The sequence below is a fragment of the Ambystoma mexicanum genome, chromosome 14 (assembly GCF_040938575.1).
Source record: "Ambystoma mexicanum isolate Mex_15411 chromosome 14, UKY_AmexF1_1, whole genome shotgun sequence".
NCBI classification, from domain to species: domain Eukaryota; kingdom Metazoa; phylum Chordata; class Amphibia; order Caudata; family Ambystomatidae; genus Ambystoma; species Ambystoma mexicanum.
In genome coordinates, this window is record NC_090940.1 from 662,543,446 (window position 1) to 662,567,283 (window position 23,838).

Here is a 23,838-nt window from a genome sequence, read left to right on the forward strand (position 1 = left end):
GAGGAGGAGGGGGAAGGGGCACGAGGAAGAGGGGGAAAAGGGGAACGAGGAGGAGGGGGAAAAGGGGAACGAGGTGGAGGGGGAAAAGGGGAACGAGGTGGAGGGGGAAAAGGGAAACGGGGAGGGGGAAAAGGGGAACGGGGAGGAGGGGGAAAAGGGGAACGGGGAGGAGGGGGAAAAGGGGAACGGGGAGGAGGGGGAAAAGGGGAACGGTGAGGAGGGGGAAGAGGGGAACAGTGAGGAGGGGGAAGAGGGGAACGGTGAGGAGGGGGAAAAGGGAAACGGGGAGGAGGGAAAAGGAGCTCGAGGTGGGGCTGTGCAGGTTGGACCAGGATGGTTATCTGGGAGGAGAGTGGCATAAGTCAAAGGTGCAAGATCCTCATACTTTCTGGAGCGAGTTAGGGGGCTCTATACCCCCAATGTTGGCAAAGCCAATAGCGCGCTATATCCTCAGGACCAGAAACTGATCAGAGGGACTGGCATGAGCTCATACTAAGGAGCAGTGGGTTGCCATCAGCACCAACCCCAAAACCTTAAAATGAGCACTCTGGTTTTAGTGCCCTCTTATGTGGAGGAATACCTGCCTACCAAGCTGAAGCAGGGCGCACACAGACAAGTAATAGTGTTGATGATGAATGTTACCCTGTATCCACCCTTCAGAACCATGAAATACTTTATAGCTTAAAGAAAGAACCCTTCATGTTGCTTTTGAAATCAAGTTTGGGGTCTCGCGTCTTGGCAGTGCGGCTGCAGCGTGGAGACCTGCTGCTGATCACATCCAGCGGCACAGGGACTCCGTGCAGTGCAGTGCAGTGCCCCGGTACTATCAGACGCTGTGTGGAACGTAGGCTGTGCTATTTCAGGCCACTCTGGCACCCAATGAAAACAAGGAGGGGCCCTTACCCAGTCACAGCTGCCAATACACACAAACGCACTGGTGCAATCCCTTGGGGGCGCCTGGGGTTTCAGCCCATCTTCTGCACCTCACAGCTGGATGCACAAGATACAGAGAAATAAACCAAGAGTCATCGGTGCTAACTGCAAGCCCTTGCTAGGCAGAGCTCCCCCCCCAAACAACATCTCAGAGCAGGCCTTGCCCTTACCCATGAGGCCGCATTGGGGAAGTAGGGGGTTGTGTTGCAGTGCAGCCATGTGATCTTGCGCAAACCATCAACGCGCTGTGAATAAGTAACACAAGAATGCCCCCCATTCTGCACGAGGAATTCGGGGAGACTATAGAGAGGTGGGGTCTTCGCCAGACTGCAGCGCCTGCTCAGTGTGCCAGTACCTGCCCCGCAGAGCCCCGAGGGCCTCCGGCCCGTGTGCATCCAGTCCCGCTTCATCCGCTGCAACAGGCGAAGGGCGGTCATCGAGACTTCGTGGTTCTTGTCCCCAAATTCAAGCATGTGTGCAAATCGCGGAATATACAAGCACGGATCTGCAAAGGACAAATAGGAAGACGTCAGCGTTGGCAAGCAGATGTGTGCAGACTAAGGCAATGATTGAACTTAGCAAACAGTAGCAGAGAGCTAGCTCTCCACAGCCAGGAGATGTGCCCTGCAGAAAGATGCCCCCCCACCCATCTACATCATGGCGATGGCTGGCAGAGGAGGGACGTGGATGCCTTATTAGAGCATGGCAGGCTGTTGCTGCAGTCCCTGGCCGGTGCGACCTACCAGCTCTGCCCCCAGCTGGCCGTGAATTCCATGGAATGGAGTACTGGGAGTTCCCTGCCACCAGGCTGGGCAGCCAGCCCTGCCCCCACGCTGGCTGTGAATTCCATGGAATGGAGTCTGGGAGTTTCTTGCCATCAGGCTGGGCAGCCAGCCCTGCCCCCATGCTGGCCGTGAATTCCATGGAATTGAGTACTGGGAGTTCCCTGCCACCAGGCTGGGCAGCCAGCCCTACCCCCAGCTTGCTTTGAATTCCATGGAATGGAGTACTGGGAGTTTCTTGCCACCAGGCTGGGCAGCCAGCCCTGCCCCCACGCTGGCTGTGAATTCCATGGAATGGAGTCTGGGAGTTTCTTGCCATCAGGCTGGGCAGCCAGCCCTGCCCCCATGCTGGCCGTGAATTCCATGGAATTGAGTACTGGGAGTTCCCTGCCACCAGGCTGGGCAGCCAGCCCTACCCCCAGCTTGCTTTGAATTCCATGGAATGGAGTACTGGGAGTTTCTTGCCACCAGGCTGGGCAGCCAGCCCTGCTCCATGCTGGCCGTGAATTCCATGAAATGGAGTACTGGGAGTTCCCTACCACCAGGCTGGACAGCCAGCTCTGCCCCCACGCTGGCAGTGAATTCCATGGAATGGAGTACTGGGAGTTCTCAATATGGGAGCGCGCTGTACTACATCGTTTCTCTGTGTAACGTTACACTATATTAGACCGGTAATATAAAGACATGTATTTTCATGATTAGTTGTGGCTCTGTGTGCGCAAACTCAGACATGTGCTTTGTTTGTGGAAAACTAGTGGGGCCAGGAGTTTGACTCCCAGGAGGCCCTGCCCCTGCGCCCATACCATCTGCATTTGAAGAAGCATTTAATGTTGGCATAATGTACACACCTAATAAGCACTACACACTCTTACAGTGTTGCAGCCTCCGGCAATTGCACCGCACTTATTGTGTCAAACTTGGCTGAGGAGCGGAAATACTTCACAATCTTGCTCCCAGTTGCCCGCAACACACTCTTGGGCCATCCACCCCTCCCTGTGCTTGAAGGTAAAACAGTGATCGTCCTCAAGAAAACAGAGTCAGGTATAGCTTGGCAAACTGCAGTGGTGGGAACTCTGACGTCACAAAATCCAAATTCCTTAATTGACTAAGTAACAACATCTATCAAAAAAGACACTACATAAACAAATAAAACACTTCATTCAAATTATCAAAAAGTAAACAAATAGAAAAATGACCTACACACATTTCATCACACATACACAATACATACTTGGGTCAAAAAGCTGCCTTCCTATAAAGTGCTAACGTGACTATAACGACTCTTCTGGCAGGATTGTCTGTGCCCAATATGTCAGGATGTTTAGGCCGTTGGCCTCCCTTCCCTATGTTTTCAGCACGGGACAAGGCAGTTAATTCGAGTATAGCAGTTTCTGGCTTCTTTAGCGCAGGGATACAGTTCAATCAAGAGCATCAGGACCTTCTGTGCTCAAGTCGCAGTCTCTCAAAGTCTCTTCATTCAGAGGGTCTGATGCGACCAAATAAAAACAAGTTATTTTCCTCTTTAGTTTTTCCCCCAAGTATCCACTTTAGGTGATTCCCTATTCACCCGATATCCCCCTCAGCCGCACTCAGATCCCTTTCAACACAATGTTCATAGGATATTCCTTTTTGGGTGACTCACGGTTCACCCCGGACCCCCTCAGCCGGACTCAGATCCCTTTCAACACAATTAGTCTCACTCAGCCGTGCTCGGACTAATTACAATTTTACATCCAGTATCAAAGACTTTCGAATGAGCATGGGGTATGCATTGACCCGTTAAAGTACCACTTCGTTTTCACAATTCCTCTTTTAACATTCGCCACCACTCAGTTGGATACCTAACAGAGACCTTCTAATGAGCACTCGTCAGGCGCCAGATCACTCCGTCTACGGTATCATATCTTAGCTTCAAAGTTCAATCACTCATCTGCGGTTTTAATTATATTCACGTCGCTTGCCACATATGCTTCATAAACTGTTCTCTTCAATCTTCTTTATACAATGTTGCTGCTTGCATCCTTGGTTTCCACTCAGACCAGTCTGGTATCAGTCTCCCCAAATCACCGGCTCGGCTGACTTCATTGGTGCTGCTTTGTTGATGGAGCCAAGGACAGTACCACAGCGGAAAAACTATTCTCCCCGCCTTGAGTATCGACGCCGGAGAGACCCAGGTACCTCAGACACAATGCAGGATTCTTCAACTTTGATTCCAGGTCTCACTCTTCCATTTCTCGAAGGCTTATGAAAGTTACGGTCTTTGGTGAAAAGGTCAAGAGCATTTCCCTCCTTGCGATCCTCTTCGTTCTTTTAGTCTTTCGCCTTGCATAAAACTTCCATCTTGGAACTTCTGCTTCCTCGTGTGCTATGCCTTGCTCAGAGTGGGCTTTTGTGCTCCACCTTTTATCCATGTGTGGAAGAGTAATGGAAGTCAAGTGTATGTAATAGCCAGTAATTGCACTGACCCTGCCGGACGATTGTATTGGGACACGCGAGGGTGTTAGTCCGTTTTCTCTCACAGTGAGCTGTACGTGAGAAAATGTGTTGGGAGAAGGGGGTGGGGGGTTAAGTTCCTAAGTATCCTACCTGGTGAAATGGGGTAAAGGTGTTACAGAAAATGGGATATCGCGTCTCGCCATTCCGTGTCTCACTTCCACTCCCCGAAGACCCCCTCATCCAGTTAATCCTCCCGCACTGCTCCACCCCCAGAGACTGGATCCAAAAGCGATGGCTGTGTTCTGGCCACCTGGATGACACATCCCAGGGGACTAGCGGGTGAGATACCTTCCTTCAGGTTTCTCACACCACCCCCATGGTCGGGATCCAAAAGCGATTGCCTTTCCCTGGCCACCAGAGAGGAAGACCCAAGGGGAGTAGATGGGAGGACACCCCCAGGTTCCTTGCAGTGGGGTATCTCCCTTTCCTGCACCTCCTCCACAGTGCAAGGCGCTGTCCCTGCACTTCCCTGCTGGGTCTCCCTTCCCTGCACCTCCTGTGCTGTGTAAGGCTCCGGTCCCTGCACTCCAGTGCAGTGCACCAAGGCTCCCGCCCCCGCACTTCCCTGGTGGGTGGGTCTTACTTTACTGCACCTCCTCTGCAGTGCAAGGCTCCTGTCCCTGCACTACCCTGGTAGGGAGGGGGTCTCCTTTCCCTGCACATCCTGTGCAGTGCAAGGCTCCTGCGCATGCACGTCCTTGGTGGGTGGTGGGTCTCTCCTCTGCACCCCATGTGCTGTGCAAGGCTTCTGCGCCTGCATGTCCTTGGTGGTTGGTGGGTGGTGGGTCTCCCTTCCCGGCACCACCTGTGCTGTTCAAGGCTCCTGCACATGCACTACTCTGGTGGGTGGGGGGTCTCCCTTCCCTGCACCTCTTCTGCAGTGCACCAAGGCTCCTGCCCCTGCACTTCTCCGGTAAGTGGTGGTGGGAGAGGGGTCTCCCTTCCCAGCACCTCCTGTGCAGTGCAAGGCTCCGGTACCTGCACTACCCTGGTGGGTGGGGGTCTCCCTTCCCTGCACCTCCTGTGCTGTGCAAGGCTCCTGCCCCAGCACTTCCCTGCACCTCCTCTGCAGTGCAAGGCTCCTGTACCTGCACTCCTCTCCCCTGTGCACATGTTTACATGCTGCAGCGCTCTCCGCTGGATGAGAGCGCCCTCTGCGGGCTCTTAGCGGTGGTGCTGGCAGAGCAGTGCCGGGCCCCTCCCCCTCCTTCCCCTCCCCCTCTACAATCATGGCTTCCCAGTCGGAGGAGGACTCGGCCCTGCCAAGCCGCGGGGTGGCCGCGCTCCCCCGGGCCGGACCCCGGTAGCCCACGGAGCCGAGGTACGGTGATCCCGAAGGGAGGGCGGAGTGGGGGCAGAGGGGGAGCAGGCCCGGACTAGAGGGGACGGGGGGGGGGGGGAGGCTCCGCATCCGGGCTCTTGTTTACATTACGCACGGACCCCGTCTCCGGGAGGGGGGGGGGACAGGGGACGTGCACCGGCCGGCGCGCGGCCGTTAGAAAGAGTTTACATCTCGACCCCCATCCTATACGGCGGGCTAATTGCATGCGTTAAAGGCGTGCACGCAGACAGGTCAAGAAGACGCCCCCACCCTGCTCATTATGGGGTTCTGCATTCACAGGTTAGAGGGGCACAGGGGGCACACACTGACCCTGGTGCAGGCTGCGCATGCCCCACAGGGCGGAGGGAGCACAGACCTGTGCACACAAACACACGCACACACACACACACACACACTAGTGAAGGCTGTGCATGCTGCCCCACAGGGCGGAGGGAGCACAGACCTGTGCACACAAACACACACACACACACTAGTGAAGGCTGTGCATGCCCCACAGGGCGGAGGGAGCACAGACCTGTGCACAGTACCGCATCCACACATCGGTGAAGGCTGTGCATACTCACATGGTGAAGGGGACACAGACCTGTGCACACAAACGCACACACACTAGTGAAGGCTGTGCATGCCTCAGGGCGGAGGGAGCACAGACCTGTGCACAGACACCAGTGAAGGCTGTGGATGCCCACAGGGCGGAGGTGGCACACACACCAGTGATGTCTGTGCATCAGTTCTCCCCTATTGATCCAGAACCATCAAGGACCACATCAACACCCTTGCTCCAGCCTTGGCCGATTTCTACAATGACTCCTTTGCCACTGGAACCTTCCCTTCTCCTTAAGCACCCCCTTGTCCACTGCTTGCTAAATGATCCCTCTGCCATCATTCCTCTTCCTTCAGTCTGGCTTCAGAGCTGGCAGAAGCACGAAAACTGCTCTCCTGAACACCCGTGAAGATCTGCTCTCAAACGTTGATTTGAACCTTCCTTTTGTCCTCATTCTCCTCGATCTTTCTTCTGCCTTTGATACAGTCAGCCATGCCATCCTGCTAAATCACCGCCTACGTGATAACCTGCGTATCGCCGATTAGGCCCTGGCCTGGCTGACCACCTCTCTGACTGACCGACCATCCCAGTTCCCAACTGGGGTTATTTTTTTTATTTTTTTTCTCTCTCTCTCTCTACTTGTGGTGTTCCCCAGGGGTCTAACCTCTCTCCCTGGCTTTTCAACGAATACTTGGCACCTCTTGCCCACCGCATCGCTTCCTTCTGCTCCAACTTTCAGTGTTATGCAGATGACACCCAGCTTTCCTTCAGGCTCCCCTCAGCCGCCTCCCTCTCACATTCCAGATTGACCGCAATTCAGGAATAGTGTGCCGCCAATGATCTCTGCCTTAATGCCAGCAAGACGTAGATCCTCCTCATCGGAACACCAGTTGCCTCCTTTCCTCTCTCTCTGACCGCCCAATCTGGGCCCTCTTCCTGCTCCTACCTGTGAGGCTAAGAATATTGGGGTCATCTTCGACTCCACCTTCCCCTTCTCGCCCGAGATCTCTGACGTCGCTAAGAAATCAAACTATCAGCTGCACCTCCTCAGATGTATTCTTCCTTTCCTCACTTTCCCACAGAAGCTCACCGTCTCCTGTCTCCAGAGCTCTGGTCCTCTCTAGGCTGGACTACTGCAACATCCTCTTTCTAAATCTTCCTGCCTCTACTCTCCGACCTTTACAACTTATCCAGAACAGCACTGCAAGACTTGTCTTTGGCCTCAAACCCAGGGATTGTAGCTCTCCAGCTCTGAAATCTCTTCATTGGCTCCCAGTGGTGGCAACGGTCAAGTTCAAGACTCACTTCATCGTCCACAAGGCTTTCTGGAGCCTGGGACTGCATTACCTCCAACTCTCTCTTCCCAAACATCTCCCCTCTCAGGATCTCTGCTCATCCACTTCCAACTGCGAGTGCCAGTTGCTTTTCCAAGCAGATAGATCTCCATCTTCGGCTGGGGCCTCCCTCTGGAACAGCCTCCCTGCCTCTCTCAAACTAGAGCAGAACCAACTCTGGTTCCGGAAGCAACGCAAGCCTTTCCTCTTTGCTTCCACTTTTTCTCTTCCTCTCCTCTGCTGATGTCCCGACTGCTGCACACACTGGTCACCTGGCTTCCCTTTGAACTTGGGCCCAGGCTCCTGCATGTTCAATTGCACTTTGGACTGCCTCCCGGTTCCCCTAGAACTTGTCTGTATCTGCAACCCTACAGTCCCTTCTCTCTGCACTTATGAGCCACCCGTTGGCTGAACTTTTGAGTTACCTGCACCGCTCCCTTTACCCCCGCCTCACTCCCCGGCACTTCTCCCTTTCCACTTCCCTGCACTTGCGCGATCTGAATGACAGGGCCTAGTAAGATCGTTGTTTTGTCCTCCCGATGTTTGCCCCTCCTTGTCTTGTTGTGCCTAGACAAACTAGTGTACAGGCGTGTGAAAAATGCCAGATCACATCATGCCCTATAGTGTGGAGGGGGCACAGGTACAGCTTGGGTACCAGACAAGACCTACAGGTGTGCTCGCCCTATTTCAGGGGAGGCGAGGACAGAGGTACAGAAAGGAGCGAGTGGGGGCATGTGGATGGGTAAGCGAGAGAAAGGGGGGGGCATGAATAGTGAGCAGGATAAGGGAAGCATGAATTCATGCATGCTTCCATACACACCCAGGCGGCGCCACCGTGCACTGCCACGCTGGACAGGTGCATAGAGCATCCAGTGCACAAACGCACAAGGGAGCTGCAGGCCACCGCCTGTCGTGTGCAACCCTTACACGGTGACTGGAGGATGCAGTGCGTCCTTCACTGCACTGGATCCTCGAGCAAGCACGTCCACTGACAGGCGTGGAACAGTTACACAGACTGGGCAGGGAGAGCCAGCCATGACGGAGGCCAATTCAGGCCCAGTGCCACAGCAAGAATGCACACATGCAGCAGGGGGCAAGGCACGCTAAGAACCTGGGGCAGGGCCACACTGGGCCAGGCAGTGCACACCACTCCCACGACCGGCTATGTTGTGCACAGGGGAGTGAGTGGCCAGTTTACACACCAGTGTTGGTCCACTGTGAGTGGAGCACTGTAGGCTGCGACAATTACAGTACTGGGAGGGACAGGCGGAGGCAATCGCAGCACTGGGAGGGACAGGCTGAGGCAATCGTAGTCCTGGCAGGGACAGGCTGAGGCCTGCCGTCCTGGGCAGAGGGTGCAGAGATAATAGTATCAGTGGGAGCACAGAAGAGCACACGAAGGACAGAAAATCCCCAGTACCTGGCCCTCCCAACTGCTGGGGACTTCTCGGTTCCAACTTTCTTCTTCTATGCAGAGGGATCAGTGTTATGGTTTCAGTACAGGGGGAGCAGACTTGACAGTATATGGAGGGGGTCAGAGGAAAGGCCATGGGCTTTAAAGTACAGGGAGGGTGTGTAGAGGGGAGGCTGCAGGGTTGACAGTACAGATACGATGTGTACAGGGGAGGCTGGAGGCTTGACAGTACATGGAAGGGCAGTAGCCGAGGTGAGGCTTGGCAGTACGGGGAATGGGAGGGGAGGCTTGGCAGTACAGGAAATGGGAGGGGAGGCTTGGCAGTACAGGGAAGGGGAGTAGTATAGCGGAGGCTTAGCAGTACGGGGAAGGGGAGTAGTAGAGAGGAGGCTCGGTAGTACAGGGAAGGGGAGAGGAGGCTTGGCAGTACAGGGAAGGAGAGGCTTGGCAGTACAGGAAATGGGAGGGGAGGCTTGGCAGTACAGGGAAGGGGTGAAGGGGCTTGACGGTACAGGGAAGGGGAGTAGTATAGCGGAGGCTTAGCAGTACGGGGAAGGGGAGTAGTAGAAAGGAGGCTTGGCAGCACAGGGAAGGGGAGGCTTGGCAGTACAGGGGAGGCTTGGCAGTACGGGAAGGGGAGTATTCGAGAGGAGGCTTGGCAGTACAGGGAATGGGAGGGGAGGCTTGGCAGTACAGGGAAGGGGTGAAGGGGCTTGACGGTACAGGGAAGGGGAGTAGTATAGCGGAGGCTTAGCAGTACGGGGAAGGGGAGTAGTAGAAAGGAGGCTTGGCAGTACAGGGAAGGGGAGGCTTGGCAGTACAGGGGAGGCTTGGCAGTACGGGAAGGGGAGTATTCGAGAGGAGGCTTGGCAGTACAGGGAATGGGAGGGGAGGCTTGGCAGTACAGGGAATGGGAGGGGAGACTTGGCAGTACAGGGGAGAGGAGGCTTGACACTACAGGCAAGGGGAGAGGAGGCTCGACAGTACAGGCAAGGGGAGAGGAGGCTCGACAGTACAGGCAAGGGGAGAGGAGGCTCGACACTACAGGCAAGGGGAGAGGAGGCTCGACAGTACAGGCAAGGGGAGAGGAGGCTTGGCAGTAAAGGGAATGGGAGAGGAGGCTTGACAGTACAGGGAGACAGGTGATGCAGCTGGCTGTGGCTGGTACAGGAACGGCAAGTAGGGAAGGGGGCTGGGCACAGCTGGCTTGCGTGCAGGGGTGGGTCCAGCATTGCACACGTACACAGGGGGCGGGGAGAGGCGGCTCCAGAGCCGGGCTCAAGGCTCTCCGGCTCACAACAACAAAAGCAGCCGAGCTGGAAAGCGGCGGAGCCGGGCAGCAGCACAGGAGGAGGACCCACAGACACCACCTGCGGGGAGCAGGGGGGCACTGGGGAGGACTACCCGCTGGGACAGTGCAGGGCACCTGGAAGGCCCCTCCGCTGGGACAGTGCAGGGCAACGGGAGGCTACTCCGCCGGGACAGTGCCAGGAGCAGGGGGCAGTGCCCGCCGTTGGTTGGGATCAGGAGGGACACCCGCTGAGAGCTGGCACCGGGGCACCCATTCACTGGCAGAGCCCAGGAGGGATTGGAAGGGGCAGACCCCAGGATCTGAGGCCGCGGATCAGCACCTGGTTCTGGGGACAGAGTCCCGCTGGAAAGGCAGCGGGCGGTGCCAGGGCGGGGGAGAGCCCCCGGGGGCAGGGGGCCGAGGATGCGGCTCTAGCGCCTTGGCACACCCGGGGGCCGGGCCCCGTCCATGCCGCCCGGCTGTCTCCATGGCCGGGTCATGAAGTGCCTGACCTTCCTCCTTCTGCTTCCAGAGACCCTGAAGAAGTCGTCCCGGAGGGGGGGCAAGACCGCGGCGGCATGCGCTGAGCCCGTGCCCGGGAAGATGGCAGCGGAACTGTACCCGGCCCACACCCTGCTAGACAACAGCCAGAGCGCGGCGCAGAGCAAGAAGAGCTGCCAGCAGCTGCAGCAGGCCGCCCCCCCGGCGCCCCCGGAGAGCAACCTGAACAACAACCACCCCGAGGGGGGCACCTGGCAGTGCTTCCACCCCACGCTGCGGGAGAGGTAAGCCTGTGCGCGCGGCGTGCCTGGAGCAACCCCCCCAACCCCCTACCCAACCCGTGCGCCAGGCAGGGCCTCTTCTCGGGCACCAATGCAAAAGTGACCCACACTGGCAAATGGCAATGTATTGTTTTAGTGACAGCCCAAAGGTGGGGGTCGTGTGGCGGGGGGTGGGTGATAACATGTGATGCACACTGTGCATGTTAAACAATCTTTATTCATCAACACTGGTCAAAACTACCAGCCGCATGGGGCATGACCGAAAAAGTGGCCCACGCAAGCATTTTGTCTTTTTGGTCCGAGCATTGCCCTGTTGGCTATGCGAGCCTGGCGCCAGGTTGCAAGGCATGCCACGCACCTGTCCATACCCACTACTAGTGGGTGGCAGCTGTGTCCCGCCCAGAGCCCACCCATACCTGCTGCCCCCAGTGCCACATACGCGCTCAGAGGCAGCAGAGACCCGGGAGTGGCAGGAAGGGGGCACTCCACATAACTTGTACCGATGCAGTGCTGCACTCTTTAGTGTATATTGCACTCCTACCTGTGCCAGGCAGAGCAGGACACTAGATCACCTGTGCCCTGCCCCATCACAGGTGAGCAGCCATTATACACCTGTTCTGTGCATGCTGCAAGAGCACGGGCAGCCAAGAGGTTAGAAACCACACGGACGTGCCTTCGGGGCGGATGCGTCCTCGTGCAGCGCTCCATGGCGAGCCCCACCGCCTTCCTTAGCTGTGTGCACATCTGACCAGATGCGCCAGCCTCCGCCCTCCACACGCGGGGGCTCCTTGGTGAACATTAACCACACGCACCACAGCAACCCGCGCTGCCTCCCTGGCCGTGCCGTGTGCAGAGCAGTGGCGCCGCACTGGTGTAACCCGCAGGGGTCGCCTGAGCAGTTTAAGTGCATGGTAGCATATACACGCTTTTAATTAGCCAGTGTGTGGGGGTGGGGGGGTTCTCGGGTATCATCTGGCATGTGAGCGCTTCTGGGTTGCCCCCACGCCTCGGAGACGCTTAGCTGCTTGCTGCCTTTCTAGCAGAGGATTGGTGGGGGTCCTGTAACACATCATAACCCCCCCCCCCGTGGGAAGTCATCTTTTCGCTTCTAGGTGCTGTGTATCGAGATTGTAGATGCAGTTCTTGTGCACGAATAATTCCATTAGCATCCCCCACACAGGCTGGGGAGAGGAACCCGGCAAACCGGCCCAATAACAAACCTGTGCCCCAAACACCAGCATAAGGAGACTGTCCACATCGCCACCCCGCTGCACCCCAGTTATATCAAGCCTGACCAACGTGTGAGCAGTGGGGTTGTCATGGAGTCTTCTTGCATTTAGAACAATGCATGGCAACCCCCCCCTCCCCCGAGTCACTACCTTCGCTGCCCCTGCATCCTCCCTGTGACCCACTGGGTGCCGCTCCCCCTCCCACCCCCCCCCCCCCACGTCCAGCGCTCTCCGTTCCTTCCCAGCTGTGTTGACGCAATGTGTGCAGGATGCTTGCACCCCAACCCTTGGGCAGGGTGAGGTAACGGCTATGAATACAGGTTCTCCAACTGTCCCATGATCCCGCAGAGGTGGTGGGCAGCCACTTTCCAGGGCTGGCCCCCGCGTTCCCCCAGACTGCGCATCACACCACCTGCGTTCTCTCGCTTAACAGCTTTTCATTCTCTTCCAGGAACGCACTGATGTTCAACAACGAGCTGATGGCCGACGTGCACTTTATCGTGGGGCCCCCAGGGGCCTCGAAAAAAGTCCCTGCACACAAGGTTTGTGGCGCTTTGCAAATGATCCCATGCCGTAGCGTGCACTGCGCGACTGTTGATAGCAAGAGGGGTGCAGGCGCGCCTCGTTCTCAGAGGCCGCCGAGTGCAACGTAGAGGGGCCCTTGCACTCTCCTGGAAGTTGTGCAAAAGGAGCCCGTGGGCACTGTAGATGGTGAGCTCTGGCACTGCATTCTCCAGGTACAGAAGGTACCCCTGGGCAATGTAGATGGTGAGCTCGGGCACTGCATTCTCCAGGTACAGAAGGCACCCCTGGGCACTGTAGACGATAAGGTCGGGCACTGCATTCTCCAGGTACAGAAGGCACCCCTGGGCACTGTAGATGGTGAGCTGGGCCACTGCATTCTCTTGGGATACTGTGCAGAAGGCACCCCTGGGCACTGTAGATGGTGAGCTCGGGCACTGCATTCTCTTGGGATACTGTGCAGAAGGCACCCTGGGCACTGTAGATGGGCCACTGCATTCTCTTTGGATACTGTGCAGAAGGCACCCCTGGGCACTGTAGATGGTGAGCTGGGGCACTGCATTCCATGGGGAGACTGTGCAGAAGGCACCCCTGGGCACTGTAGATGGTGAGCCGGGCCACTGCATTCTCTTGGGATACTGTGCAGAAGGCACCCCTGGGCACTGCAGATGGTGAGCCGGGCCACTGCATTCTCTTGGGATACTGTGCAGAGGCGGCTGGTGGGTACTGTTGGTGGCACGCCGCATTCTCCTGGAAGTTGTGCAGAAGGTACCCGACGGTACTGTGTTGTGAAGAGAAGCAATGTCCCCAGGTACTGACAGAACACCTGCTCTCATTTCCACAGTATGTGCTGGCTGTCGGCAGCTCCGTCTTCTATGCTATGTTTTATGGAGATCTTGCAGAAGTAAAGTCCGAAATCCATATTCCAGACGTGGAACCTGCAGCCTTTCTCATCCTCTTAAAGTAAGTGGTCACTCGCGGCCTGCAGCGAACCGAAGAGGCTAGCTCATAAAATATGCATCCATTTCTATACAGTATTTATAGCTGGGAGCGAGCCCGCATGCACAACTCTTTACAGTCTGTGCACCATGCACCTTACCCCCAATGGCTTTGCCATTCTATTCTGAGGATGCAATTGCTGCAGCACCCAGCCTCCAATCACTGGGACACGGAAGCAATGGGTGGGGGTGCACACGATCTAACTCGGACACCACTGTGCATGGATCTTGGTGAACTCTCAGAGAGGGAAGGTTATTTACAGAGATTTTGCAACGCCGTGCATGGATCTTGGTGAATGAGATGGGTGGTTATTTACAGAGACTTTGCAACGCGTGCACGGATCTTGGTGAATGAGACGGGTGGTTATTTACAGAGATTTTGCAACGCGTGCATGGATCTTTGTGAATGAGAGTGGTGGTTATTTACAGAGCCTTTGCAACGCCGTGCATGGATCTCAGTGAATGAGAGTGGTGGCTATTTACAGAGCCTTTGCAACGCCGTGCATGGATCTCTGTGAATGAGAGTGGTGGTTATTTACAGAGCCTTTGCAACGCCGTGCATGGATCTCAGTGAATGAGAGTGGTGGCTATTTACAGAGCCTTTGCAACGCCGTGCATGGATCTCAGTGAATGAGAGTGGTGGCTATTTACAGAGCCTTTGCAACGCTGTGCATGGATCTCGGTGAATGAGAGGGATGGTTATTGACAGAGAATTTGCAACGCTACCCATCACTAATGACTTGTGCTTGTCTCCTAGGTATATGTACAGCGATGAGATCGATTTGGAAGCAGACACTGTGCTCGCTACTCTGTATGCCGCCAAGAAGTACATTGTGCCTGCGCTAGCCAAGGCGTGCGTCAACTTCCTGGAGACCAGCCTGGAGGCCAAGAACGCATGTGTGCTCCTGTCCCAGAGCAGACTCTTCGAAGAGCCAGAACTGACGCAGCGATGTTGGGAGGTCATTGATGCGCAGGCCGAACTGGCCTTAAAATCAGAAGGATTCTGTGAAATTGACCTGCCAACCCTGGAGATCATTGTTACGAGAGAAACGCTGAACACGAAGGAGGTTGTGGTTTTTGAGGCGGTTCTGAACTGGGCTGATGCGGAATGTAAGAGACAAGGGTTGCCAGTCACTGCACGAAACAAGAGGAGCGTACTGGGCAAGTCTTTGTATCTGGTACGGATACCAACCATGACTTTGGAGGAGTTTGCAGACGGGGCGGCCCAATCGGATATCCTAACGCTGGAGGAAACGCACAATATATTCTTGTGGTACACCGCTGCCAACAAACCCAAGTTGGAATTTCCCCTCATGAAGAGGAAAGGACTGGTGCCCCAGCGGTGCCACAGGTTCCAGTCGTCGGCCTACCGGAGTAATCAATGGAGATACAGGGGCCGCTGTGATAGCATCCAATTTGCTGTGGATAAACGGATATTTATAGCAGGACTTGGACTGTACGGCTCCAGCTGTGGCAAGGCGGAATACAGCGTCAAGATCGAACTCAAAAGGCAAGGCCTGGTGCTGGCCCAGAACCTGACCAAGTTCGTGTCCGACGGATCCAGCAACACGTTCTCGGTGTGGTTCGAGCACCCGGTGCAGGTGGAGCAGGACACCTTCTACAATGTGAGTGCCATCTTGGATGGCAACGAACTCAGCTACTTTGGTCAGGAGGGCATGACGGAGGTGCAGTGTGGCAAGGTGACGTTCCAGTTCCAGTGCTCGTCCGACAGTACCAACGGAACGGGAGTGCAAGGCGGGCAGATCCCAGAACTCATTTTCTATGCATGAGGCCTTTCGTGGGAAAGCTCTCTGGGCAGTATGGAACCTTACACTGTGTAGCCATCCCCTACACCGAAGGAATGCCTAGGATTTAATCTTATTTTATTTATTTCTAAGCTATGTCACTTAATTATTAAAAGTTGCACCTTTTGGTGGAATGTTAACGTTGTATATAAGGCCCTGTACAGAGCAGCCGGCTCTCCACGTTTTCAGACGGAGCCGCTTATGAATGAGATAAACCTTCTTCTGGCCCTACAACTTGTGCATGTGGTGCTTTCTAGTACTCTTGGTGGATGCTCACTTTGCTCACCTTGACGACGCGCCAGTGTTAACGCAGGATGGGGGGGGGGGTGCTAGATCTAGAGTGGACTTGCACATGCCAGCGTGCCAGGTGTTTCCTTTATTCCATGAACCCCCCTTTTCGCTGCGGACCCCTTCAGTAGTCAGATCTCTGCCCAAATCAAGGCCAACGTTTGCTCCGCCTAAACGTGGCTTTCACCCAGCAGCAAGGGAAGCGTGGCAAGGCAGGGTAAGAACTGCTAGATGTATTGGCTACATTGGCAAGGACAGGTGAAAGGTACACCACCCCTCGCTTCTGCATTTCAGGAAGGAGTTCAAGCCCCCCCCCCCCGTTTAAGAAAGTCTCCTCCCCAACGCAAAGGACCACACACACCCCCACTCCCCACCTCACCTAAGACGGAGATCCGCCCCCCACCCGCGTTTCCTCCCCTGGTTGCTTGTAGACCCCTTGCTTCCCCCTCCCCCTTCATTGTTAGCCCCCACCCTGGTTTCCTCCCCCGGTTGCTTGTAGACCCCTTGCTTCCCCACCCCAGTTTCCTCTCCGGCTGCTTGTAGACCCCTTGCTTCCCATCACCACCCTTCATTGTTAGTCCCCACCCTGGTTTCCTCCCCGGTTGCTTGTAGACACCTTGCTTCCCCACCCCCCTTCATCGGCCCCCACCCTGGCTTCCTCCCCCGGTTGCTTGTAGACCCCTTGCTTCCCCACTCCAGTTTCCTCCCCCGGTTGCTTGTAGACCCCTTGCTTCCCCACCACCCTTCATTGTTAGCCCCCACCCTGGCTTCCTCCCCCGGTTGCTTGTAGACCCCTTGCTTCCCCACTCCAGTTTCCTCCCCGGTTGCTTGTAGACACCTTGCTTCCCCACTCCAGTTTCCTCCCCCGGTTGCTTGTAGACCCCTTGCTTCCCCACCACCCTTCATTGTTAGCCCCCACCCTGGCTTCCTCCCCCGGTTGCTTGTAGACCCCTTGCTTCCCCACCCCAGTTTCCTCTCCGGCTGCTTGTAGACCCCTTGCTTCCCCCACCACCCTTCATTGTTAGTCCCCACCCTGGTTTCCTCCCCGGTTGCTTGTAGACACCTTGCTTCCCCACCCCCCTTCATCGGCCCCCCACCCTGGCTTCCTCCCCCGGTTGCTTGTAGACCCCTTGCTTCCCCACTCCAGTTTCCTCCCCCGGTTGCTTGTAGACCCCTTGCTTCCCCACCACCCTTCATTGTTAGCCCCCACCCTGGCTTCCTCCCCCGGTTGCTTGTAGACCCCTTGCTTCCCCACTCCAGTTTCCTCCCCGGTTGCTTGTAGACCCCTTGCTTCCCCACTCCAGTTTCCTCCCCCGGTTGCTTGTAGACCCCTTGCTTCCCCACTCCAGTTTCCTCCCCCGGTTGCTTGTAGACCCCTTGCTTCCCCACCACCCTTCATTGTTAGCCCCCACCCTGGCTTCCTCCCCCGGTTGCTTGTAGACCCCTTGCTTCCCCACTCCAGTTTCCTCCCCGGTTGCTTGTAGACCCCTTGCTTCCCCACTCCAGTTTCCTCGCGGTTGCTTGTAGACACCTCGCTTCCCCACCACCGTTCATTGTTAGCCCCCACCCTAGCTTCTCCCCCGGTTGCTTGTAGACCCCTTGCTTCCCCACTCCAGTTTCCTCCCCGGTTGCTTGTAGACCCCTTGCTTCCCCACTCCAGTTTCCTCCCCGGTTGCTTGTAGACACCTCGCTTCCCCACCACCCTTCATTGTTAACCCCCACCCTGGCTTCAAACACAAGTGTTTGTGGACCCCTTGCTTCCCCTCCCCCTTGTAGCGACCCCCACCCTGGTTTCCTCCCCCGTTTGCTTGTAGGAATCTTGCTTCCCCACCCTCCCTTCATTGTTAGCCCCTGCCCCCTTGTATTGACCCCTTGTGATCTGCTTCCCTCGCCGTGTTCCTCCCTGAAGCGAATTCACGCTCATTATTTATCCTAATAACAAAAGATAATATCACGCCCTACTTTTTTTCTCCAAGTTTTGTTCTCGGCTGCCACTCACTCTGCTTTCTGGTTACATCAGGTGTTCTCAGACACTGCACTTTAACATTCATTATGGCCCTGCAGATCTGTGGTCATGTGATCATTATTGCCTTCTCACCATCAGTCCTTTGCAAAGCCCTTCATTTGCCCAGCAGGAGGCAAACCACCTGCATGCATGGAAGCGATTGGCAGTCTGTTCTCCATTTCCATGCGTGTTATTGGTGCCAGCCACAGCGCAGCAACAACTGTGCAATGAAGCAAAAGCCCACGCGTCCCTCTGCATAGCGGTTCATGAGCAGATGCTTTTTAACACCCAACAGTAGGTACCACAAGGGGTGTTGCAATACTGACGTCTCCCATTAACGCCAGCCACCACTCGAGATCACAACTAAAAATGCTGCCACATTTTAACTGAGAGACTCGCCATTGAAATGTTTAACGCCTGATACTAGACCATCGCTGCTGTCAGTGTGCCGGTTGTAGGTCAGACAAGTTGGGATAATGTCTCACAGGAACATCCAACCCCATTACGCAAGAAAGACATTTATACCATGTAGCAGCCGCCGTACCCCATTAAGTCCACTTACATATTGCAGGTTTTCCCAGCAGCACAGTGGCCAGTAACCGTGCAGATTTTACCTGCGGCATAGTATTCCCTTACACAGTGCAGGTTTCCCCTGCGGCATAGTATTCCCTTACACAGTGCAGGTTTCCCCTGCGGCATAGTATTCCCTTACACAGTGCAGGTTTCCCCTGCGGCATAGTATTCTCTTACACAGTGCAGGTTTTCCCTGCGGCATAGTATTCCCTTACACAGTGCAGGTTTCCCCTGCGGCATAGTATTCCCTTACACAGTGCAGGTTTCTCCTGCGGCATAGTATTCCCTTACAGAGTGCAGGTTTTCCCTGCGGCATAGTATTCCCTTACACAGTGCAGGTTTCCACTGCGGCATAGTATTCCCTTACACAGTGCAGGTTTCCCCTGCGGCATAGTATTCCCTTACACAGTGCAGGTTTCCCCTGCGGCATAGTATTCTCTTACACAGTGCAGGTTTTCCCTGCGGCATAGTATTCCCTTACACAGTGCAGGTTTCCCCTGCGGCATAGTATTCCCTTACACAGTGCAGGTTTCTCCTGCAGCATAGTATTCCCTTACACAGTGCAGGTTTCTCCTGCGGCATAGTATTCCCTTACACAGTGCAGGTTTCCCCTGCGGCATAGTATTCCCTTACACAGTGCAGGTTTCCCCTGCGGCATAGTATTCCCTTACACAGTGCAGGTTTCCCCTGCGGCATAGTATTCCCTTACACAGTGCAGGTTTCCCCTGCGGCAGAGTATTCTCTTACACAGTGCAGGTTTTCCCTGCGGCATAGTATTCCCTTACACAGTGCAGGTTTCCCCTGCGGCATAGTATTCTCTTACACAGTGCAGGTTTCCCCTGCGGCATAGTATTCTCTTACACAGTGCAGGTTTCCCCTGCGGCATAGTATTCCCTTACACAGTGCAGGTTTCCCCTGCAGCATAGTATTCCCTTACAGAGTGCAGATTTCCCCTGCGGCATAGTATTCTCTTACACAGTGCAGGTTTCCCCTGCAGCATAGTATTCCCTTACAGAGTGCAGGGTTTCCCGTGGCATAGTATTCCCTTACACAGTGCGGGTTTCCCCTGCGGCATAGTATTCTCTTACACATTGCAGGTTTTCCCTGCAGCATAGTATTCCCTTACACAGTGCAAGGTTTCCCCTGCGGCATAGTATTCCCTTACACAGTGCAGGTTTCTCCTGCAGCATAGTATTCCCTTACACAGTGCAGGTTTCCCCTGTGGCATATTATTCCCTTACACAGTGCAGGTTTCCCCTGCGGCATAGTATTCCCTTACACAGTGCAGGTTTCCCCTGCGGCATAGTATTCCCTTACACAGTGCAGGTTTCCCCTGCGGCATAGTATTCCCTTACACAGTGCAGGTTTCCCCTGCAGCATAGTATTCTCTTACACAGTGCAGGTTTTCCCTGCAGCATAGTATTCTCTTACACAGTGCAGGTTTCCCCTGCAGCATAGTATTCCCTTACACAGTGCAGATTTCCCCTGCGGCATAGTATTCCCTTACAGAGTGCAGGGTTTCCCGTGGCATAGTATTCCCTTACACAGTGCGGATTTCCCCTGCGGCATAGTATTCTCTTACACAGTGCAGGTTTTCCCTGCGGCATAGTATTCCCTTACACAGTGCAGGTTTCTCCTGCGGCATAGTATTCCCTTACACAGTGCAGGTTTCCCCTGTGGCATATTATTCCCTTACACAGTGCAGGTTTCCCCTGCGGCATAGTATTCCCTTACACAGTGCAGGTTTCCCCTGCGGCATAGTATTCCCTTACACAGTGCAGGTTTCCCCTGCGGCATAGTATTCTCTTACACAGTGCAGGTTTCCCCTGCGGCATAGTATTCTCTTACACAGTGCAGGTTTCCCCTGCGGCATAGTATTCCCTTACAGAGTGCAGGGTTTCCCGTGGCATAGTATTCCCTTACACAGTGCGGGTTTCCCCTGCGGCATAGTATTCTCTTACACAGTGCAGGTTTTCCCTGCAGCATAGTATTCCCTTACACAGTGCGGGTTTCCCCTGCGGCATAGTATTCCCTTACAGAGTGCAGGGTTTCCCGTGGCATAGTATTCCCTTATACAGTGCGGGATTCCCCTGCGGCATAGTATTCTCTTACATAGTGCAGGTTTTCCCTGCAGCATAGTATTCCCTTACACAGTGCAGGTTTTCCCTGCGGCATAGTATTCCCTTACACAGTGCAGGTTTCCCCTGCGGCATAGTATTCCCTTACACAGTGCAGGTTTCCCCTGCGGCATAGTATTCCCTTACACAGTGCAAGGTTTCCCAGCAGCAGAGTGGCCAGTAACCGTGCAGATTTTACCTGCAGCATAGTATTCTCTTACATAGTGCAGGTTTTCCCTGAGGCGTAGTATTCCCTTACAGAGTGCAGGTTTTCCCTTCGGCATAGTGTACTCTTACACAGTGCAAGGTTCCCCTGCGACCTAGTATTCCCTTACACGGTGCAGGTTTTCCCTGCGGCATAGTATTCCCTTTCAGAAGGCAGGGTTTCCCGTGGCATAGTATTCCCTTACATAGTGCAGATTTTCACTGCATCAGTTTCTCCGTACATGCAGATTTTCCCTCCAGCACTGTGTTACTGCCCACTATGCTGGTTTCCCCTGCGGCATAGTATTCCCTTACAGAGTACAGGTTTTCTCGGCGGCATAGCACTCACTCCTTTACACAGAGCAGGTTTTCCCGGCGGCATACTATTCCCTTATACAGTGCAGGTTTTCGCTGTAGCAGTGTCACTTTACACAGTGTGGGTTTCCCTGAAGCATTTTGGCCACTTACACAGTGCAGGTTTTCGCTGTAGCAGGGTGTCTTTGCACAGCGTGGGTTTCCCTGCAGCATAGTGACCAGTAACAGTGCAGGTTTTCCCTGCGGCATAGTATTCCCTTACAGAGTGCAGGGTTTCCCGTGGCATAGTATTCCCTTACAGAGTGCAGGTTTCCCCTGCGGCATAGTATTCCCTTACAGAGTGCAGGGTTTCCCGGCGGCATAGCACTCACTCCTTTACACAGAGCAGGTTTTCCCGGCGGCATCCTATTCCCTTACACAGTGCGGGTTTTCGCTGTAGCAGTGTTTCTTTACACAGTGTGGGTTTCCATGAAGCATTCTGGCCACTTACACAGTGCAGGTTTTCGCTGTAGCAGGGTGTCTTTGCACAGTGTGGGTTTCCCTGTAGCAGGGTGCCTTTGCACAGTGTGGGTTTCCCTGCAGCATAGTAGCCACTTACACAGTGCAGATTTTCCCTGCAGCACTCTGGCCAGTAACAGTGCAAGTTTTCACTTTAGTAGTAACGTGCGTTAGGGGTGATCAGACCCATTGGGACCACAGGTGCCAATAACTGCTTTGCAGAAGAGATCCCCCTGCCCGTCCCGCTGGGGTCCCAGTGTCCTAGGTAGAAAAAGTATTGTGTGGGGATGCTGCAACCCCAGATTAGGGCACACATATTAGCTTAGTGGGAAACTGGAACTTTTTAGGGTTTGCATTTGTATTTGTATCGCGCACCTAAACCTGAGGTAACTGAGCGCTGGAAAACCTAAGTTGCGGAAACAAACGTACAATAATAGGCATATATATACATTAGGAGGGTCGACCCGGGTTACAGAGAGGTCTGGCATTCAGATAAATACAGGCAAAGGTAGAACAATCTTGAATAATGCAGATATAGGACAGTCAAGGGCAAAACAATCAGCATAATGCAGTTAAGCTACAAGACTGCTGGCGGCCGGGGCTTCAGATGCTGGACTTGGCAGTGAGCCAGGTTTTTGCCCTTGTTATGAAGGCATTGAATGAGGGTTCAGTTCTAATGGTGGGAGGTAAGGAATTCCAGTGGTTAGCGGCTTGAACAGGGAAGTTGGCTCCACCTGCAGTTTTCAGGTTAAACCTGGGAACTGAGAGTCGGTCTGTTTGGGAGGATCTGGTGGGTCGGGCTGGCTGGTATAGGGAGAACGTGTCAGATATTTAGGTGCAGAGTTGGCCATACATTTGTGGGTGATAGCCAGAGCGCATAGAGAGATTCTATCGTGCACTGGGAGCCAGTTGGCTTTTTGTCCTATGCTGGTGATGTGGCTGGAACTGGAAATGTGTCAGGTGAGGACAAAGGCAGTGAATATGGCAAAGGAAATGTGCACAAAAATCACACAGTGAATAGCTTTGAGTCAAGCATGCACACAGGAACCAAGACTCATGTATACTAAAACCCAGGAGTGCAAATAAAGTGTGACAACAATACAGATATATGAAAAGGGATGTGGGGTAAGCACTTAGAAGCGCCTTATGACTGCAAGGAAAGTCGGCAAGCTCCTTACCCACAATCGCTGTTACAGGTACTGACAGCGCTAAGCCCACGTAGAGTGCAAGCAACGACAGGATCTGTGATCTAACACTCTTGATGGTATTAAATAAGGGAACTTAAAAACAGTACTCACGAGGACAAGAAATACCACTTGAATGTCAGCAAGCCCACGAACCCTGTTGATCAAACAGGGACCCAGAAAGGCTATAACAGCAATGGGAGGATAACTAAATACATAAAACTCAAGACAAGGGGCAATAAGGAATAGTGATTACAGAATAGTGAGGAAAACATAGGCATTCACACAGGAGCTAGCTACAACAGCACACCACACCTAATAATCAATGGGAAATAAATGCAGAAGTGCAAGGAAAAACATGGAACCGATTCCAAGAGAAAATAAAGGAACAGGAGCAGGGAAAAACGAAATTACAAAGGCAAACTTCCCCCACCCATCCAAGGAAAAAGGCAGGAAGCTAAATCTATACAGAGGAAAGACTAAAGCATCAAGGTTTACAGCAGCAAAGGACAAAGACAAAGAAATATAGAGCACAGGCAAACTGGGCTGCACCAAAAGGGGAAGCACTGAGAAATGCTGCCTGCAAACAGGAATACAGAAAGGGAATCTAGGAAGCAGAAATCAATTAAGCACATAAATTCGAAATCCAGGGATAAGGAACAAGGCACAAAGCTAAGAACCAGGAACAAGAGACCAGTCACAAACAGGAACACTGCATCAATGACTAGTGTTGGACTGAAGCAAACTGAGGCTTTTAAAGCTGCTAAACGAGCACACGTCTCAGGAGTGCTGTTTGCTGCACCTGCAGCCACAGGTGTTGCCTAGCCCTCTAGCCAGCCTTGTCCTGCAAGGGTGGAGATGAAGCTGTGGGCCAGGCATTCTGGGAAGCATAGTCATTTGATTAAAGCAGCATGCGGGCTGCCAAAAACCTGGAATGGATCCGGAAGAGAAGTAGCCTGGAAAATAAGAATTTAGCACTCCCAATTCATCCCAGCACTGTAGCATAAGGTTCGGAAGAAAAGTCCAGTAGGGAATAAACCCCAAATCATGCCCTCAAGTGATGGGGATGGGAGCGAATTGTGACAGAATGTTTAGTGCTGGTCTTAAGGAGTTGTTTTGTAGGACTTGGAGTCTGTTGAGATTCTGTTCAGAGGTCCCAAGGAAGAGCGTGTTGCAGTAATCCAA

The 23,838-nt window shown here is 54.2% G+C and overlaps 2 protein-coding genes across 6 annotated transcripts in view; one reads left to right on the forward strand and one right to left on the reverse strand.

Moving 5' to 3' along the window:
• BRF1 (BRF1 general transcription factor IIIB subunit) overlaps window positions 1-23,838 on the reverse strand; it is a 1,105,609-nt gene that overhangs the window by 595,556 nt on the left and 486,215 nt on the right. For 3 of the 4 annotated variants that reach the window (XM_069638202.1, XM_069638201.1, XM_069638205.1), the window contains one exon: window positions 1,289-1,438. In XM_069638202.1, the coding sequence (XP_069494303.1) occupies window positions 1,289-1,438 (150 nt within the window). Of the gene's footprint in view, window positions 1-1,288; window positions 1,439-5,189; window positions 5,295-23,838 lie in introns of those variants that run through there. The other variant, XM_069638204.1, reaches the window with a different exon arrangement.
• BTBD6 (BTB domain containing 6) lies at window positions 5,326-15,703 on the forward strand. 2 transcript variants are annotated; one of them, XM_069638206.1, is made up of 5 exons: window positions 5,326-5,532; window positions 10,666-10,918; window positions 12,596-12,686; window positions 13,511-13,629; window positions 14,422-15,703. In XM_069638206.1, the coding sequence occupies exons 1-5, from the start codon at window positions 5,331-5,333 to the stop codon at window positions 15,452-15,454; spliced, it is 1,698 nt and encodes a 565-aa protein (XP_069494307.1). In that variant the 5' UTR covers window positions 5,326-5,330; the 3' UTR covers window positions 15,455-15,703. The 2 variants fall into 2 exon arrangements, with proteins under 2 accessions (XP_069494307.1, XP_069494308.1); XM_069638207.1 differs by lacking the exon at window positions 10,666-10,918 and having other exon boundaries at window positions 5,434-5,532.

What these genes read in the sequence shown, in the direction of transcription:
- BTBD6 (XM_069638206.1), top strand. Translation starts at nt 5,331, where the DNA reads ATGCTGCAGCGCTCTCCGCTGGATGAGAGCGCCCTCTGCGGGCTCTTA. An exon ending in CACCCCACGCTGCGGGAGAG is followed by an intron (nt 10,919 to 12,595) that starts GTAAGCCTGTGC and finishes ATTCTCTTCCAG; the next exon opens with GAACGCACTGATGTTCAACA. An exon ending in AAAAAGTCCCTGCACACAAG is followed by an intron (nt 12,687 to 13,510) that starts GTTTGTGGCGCT and finishes TCATTTCCACAG; the next exon opens with TATGTGCTGGCTGTCGGCAG.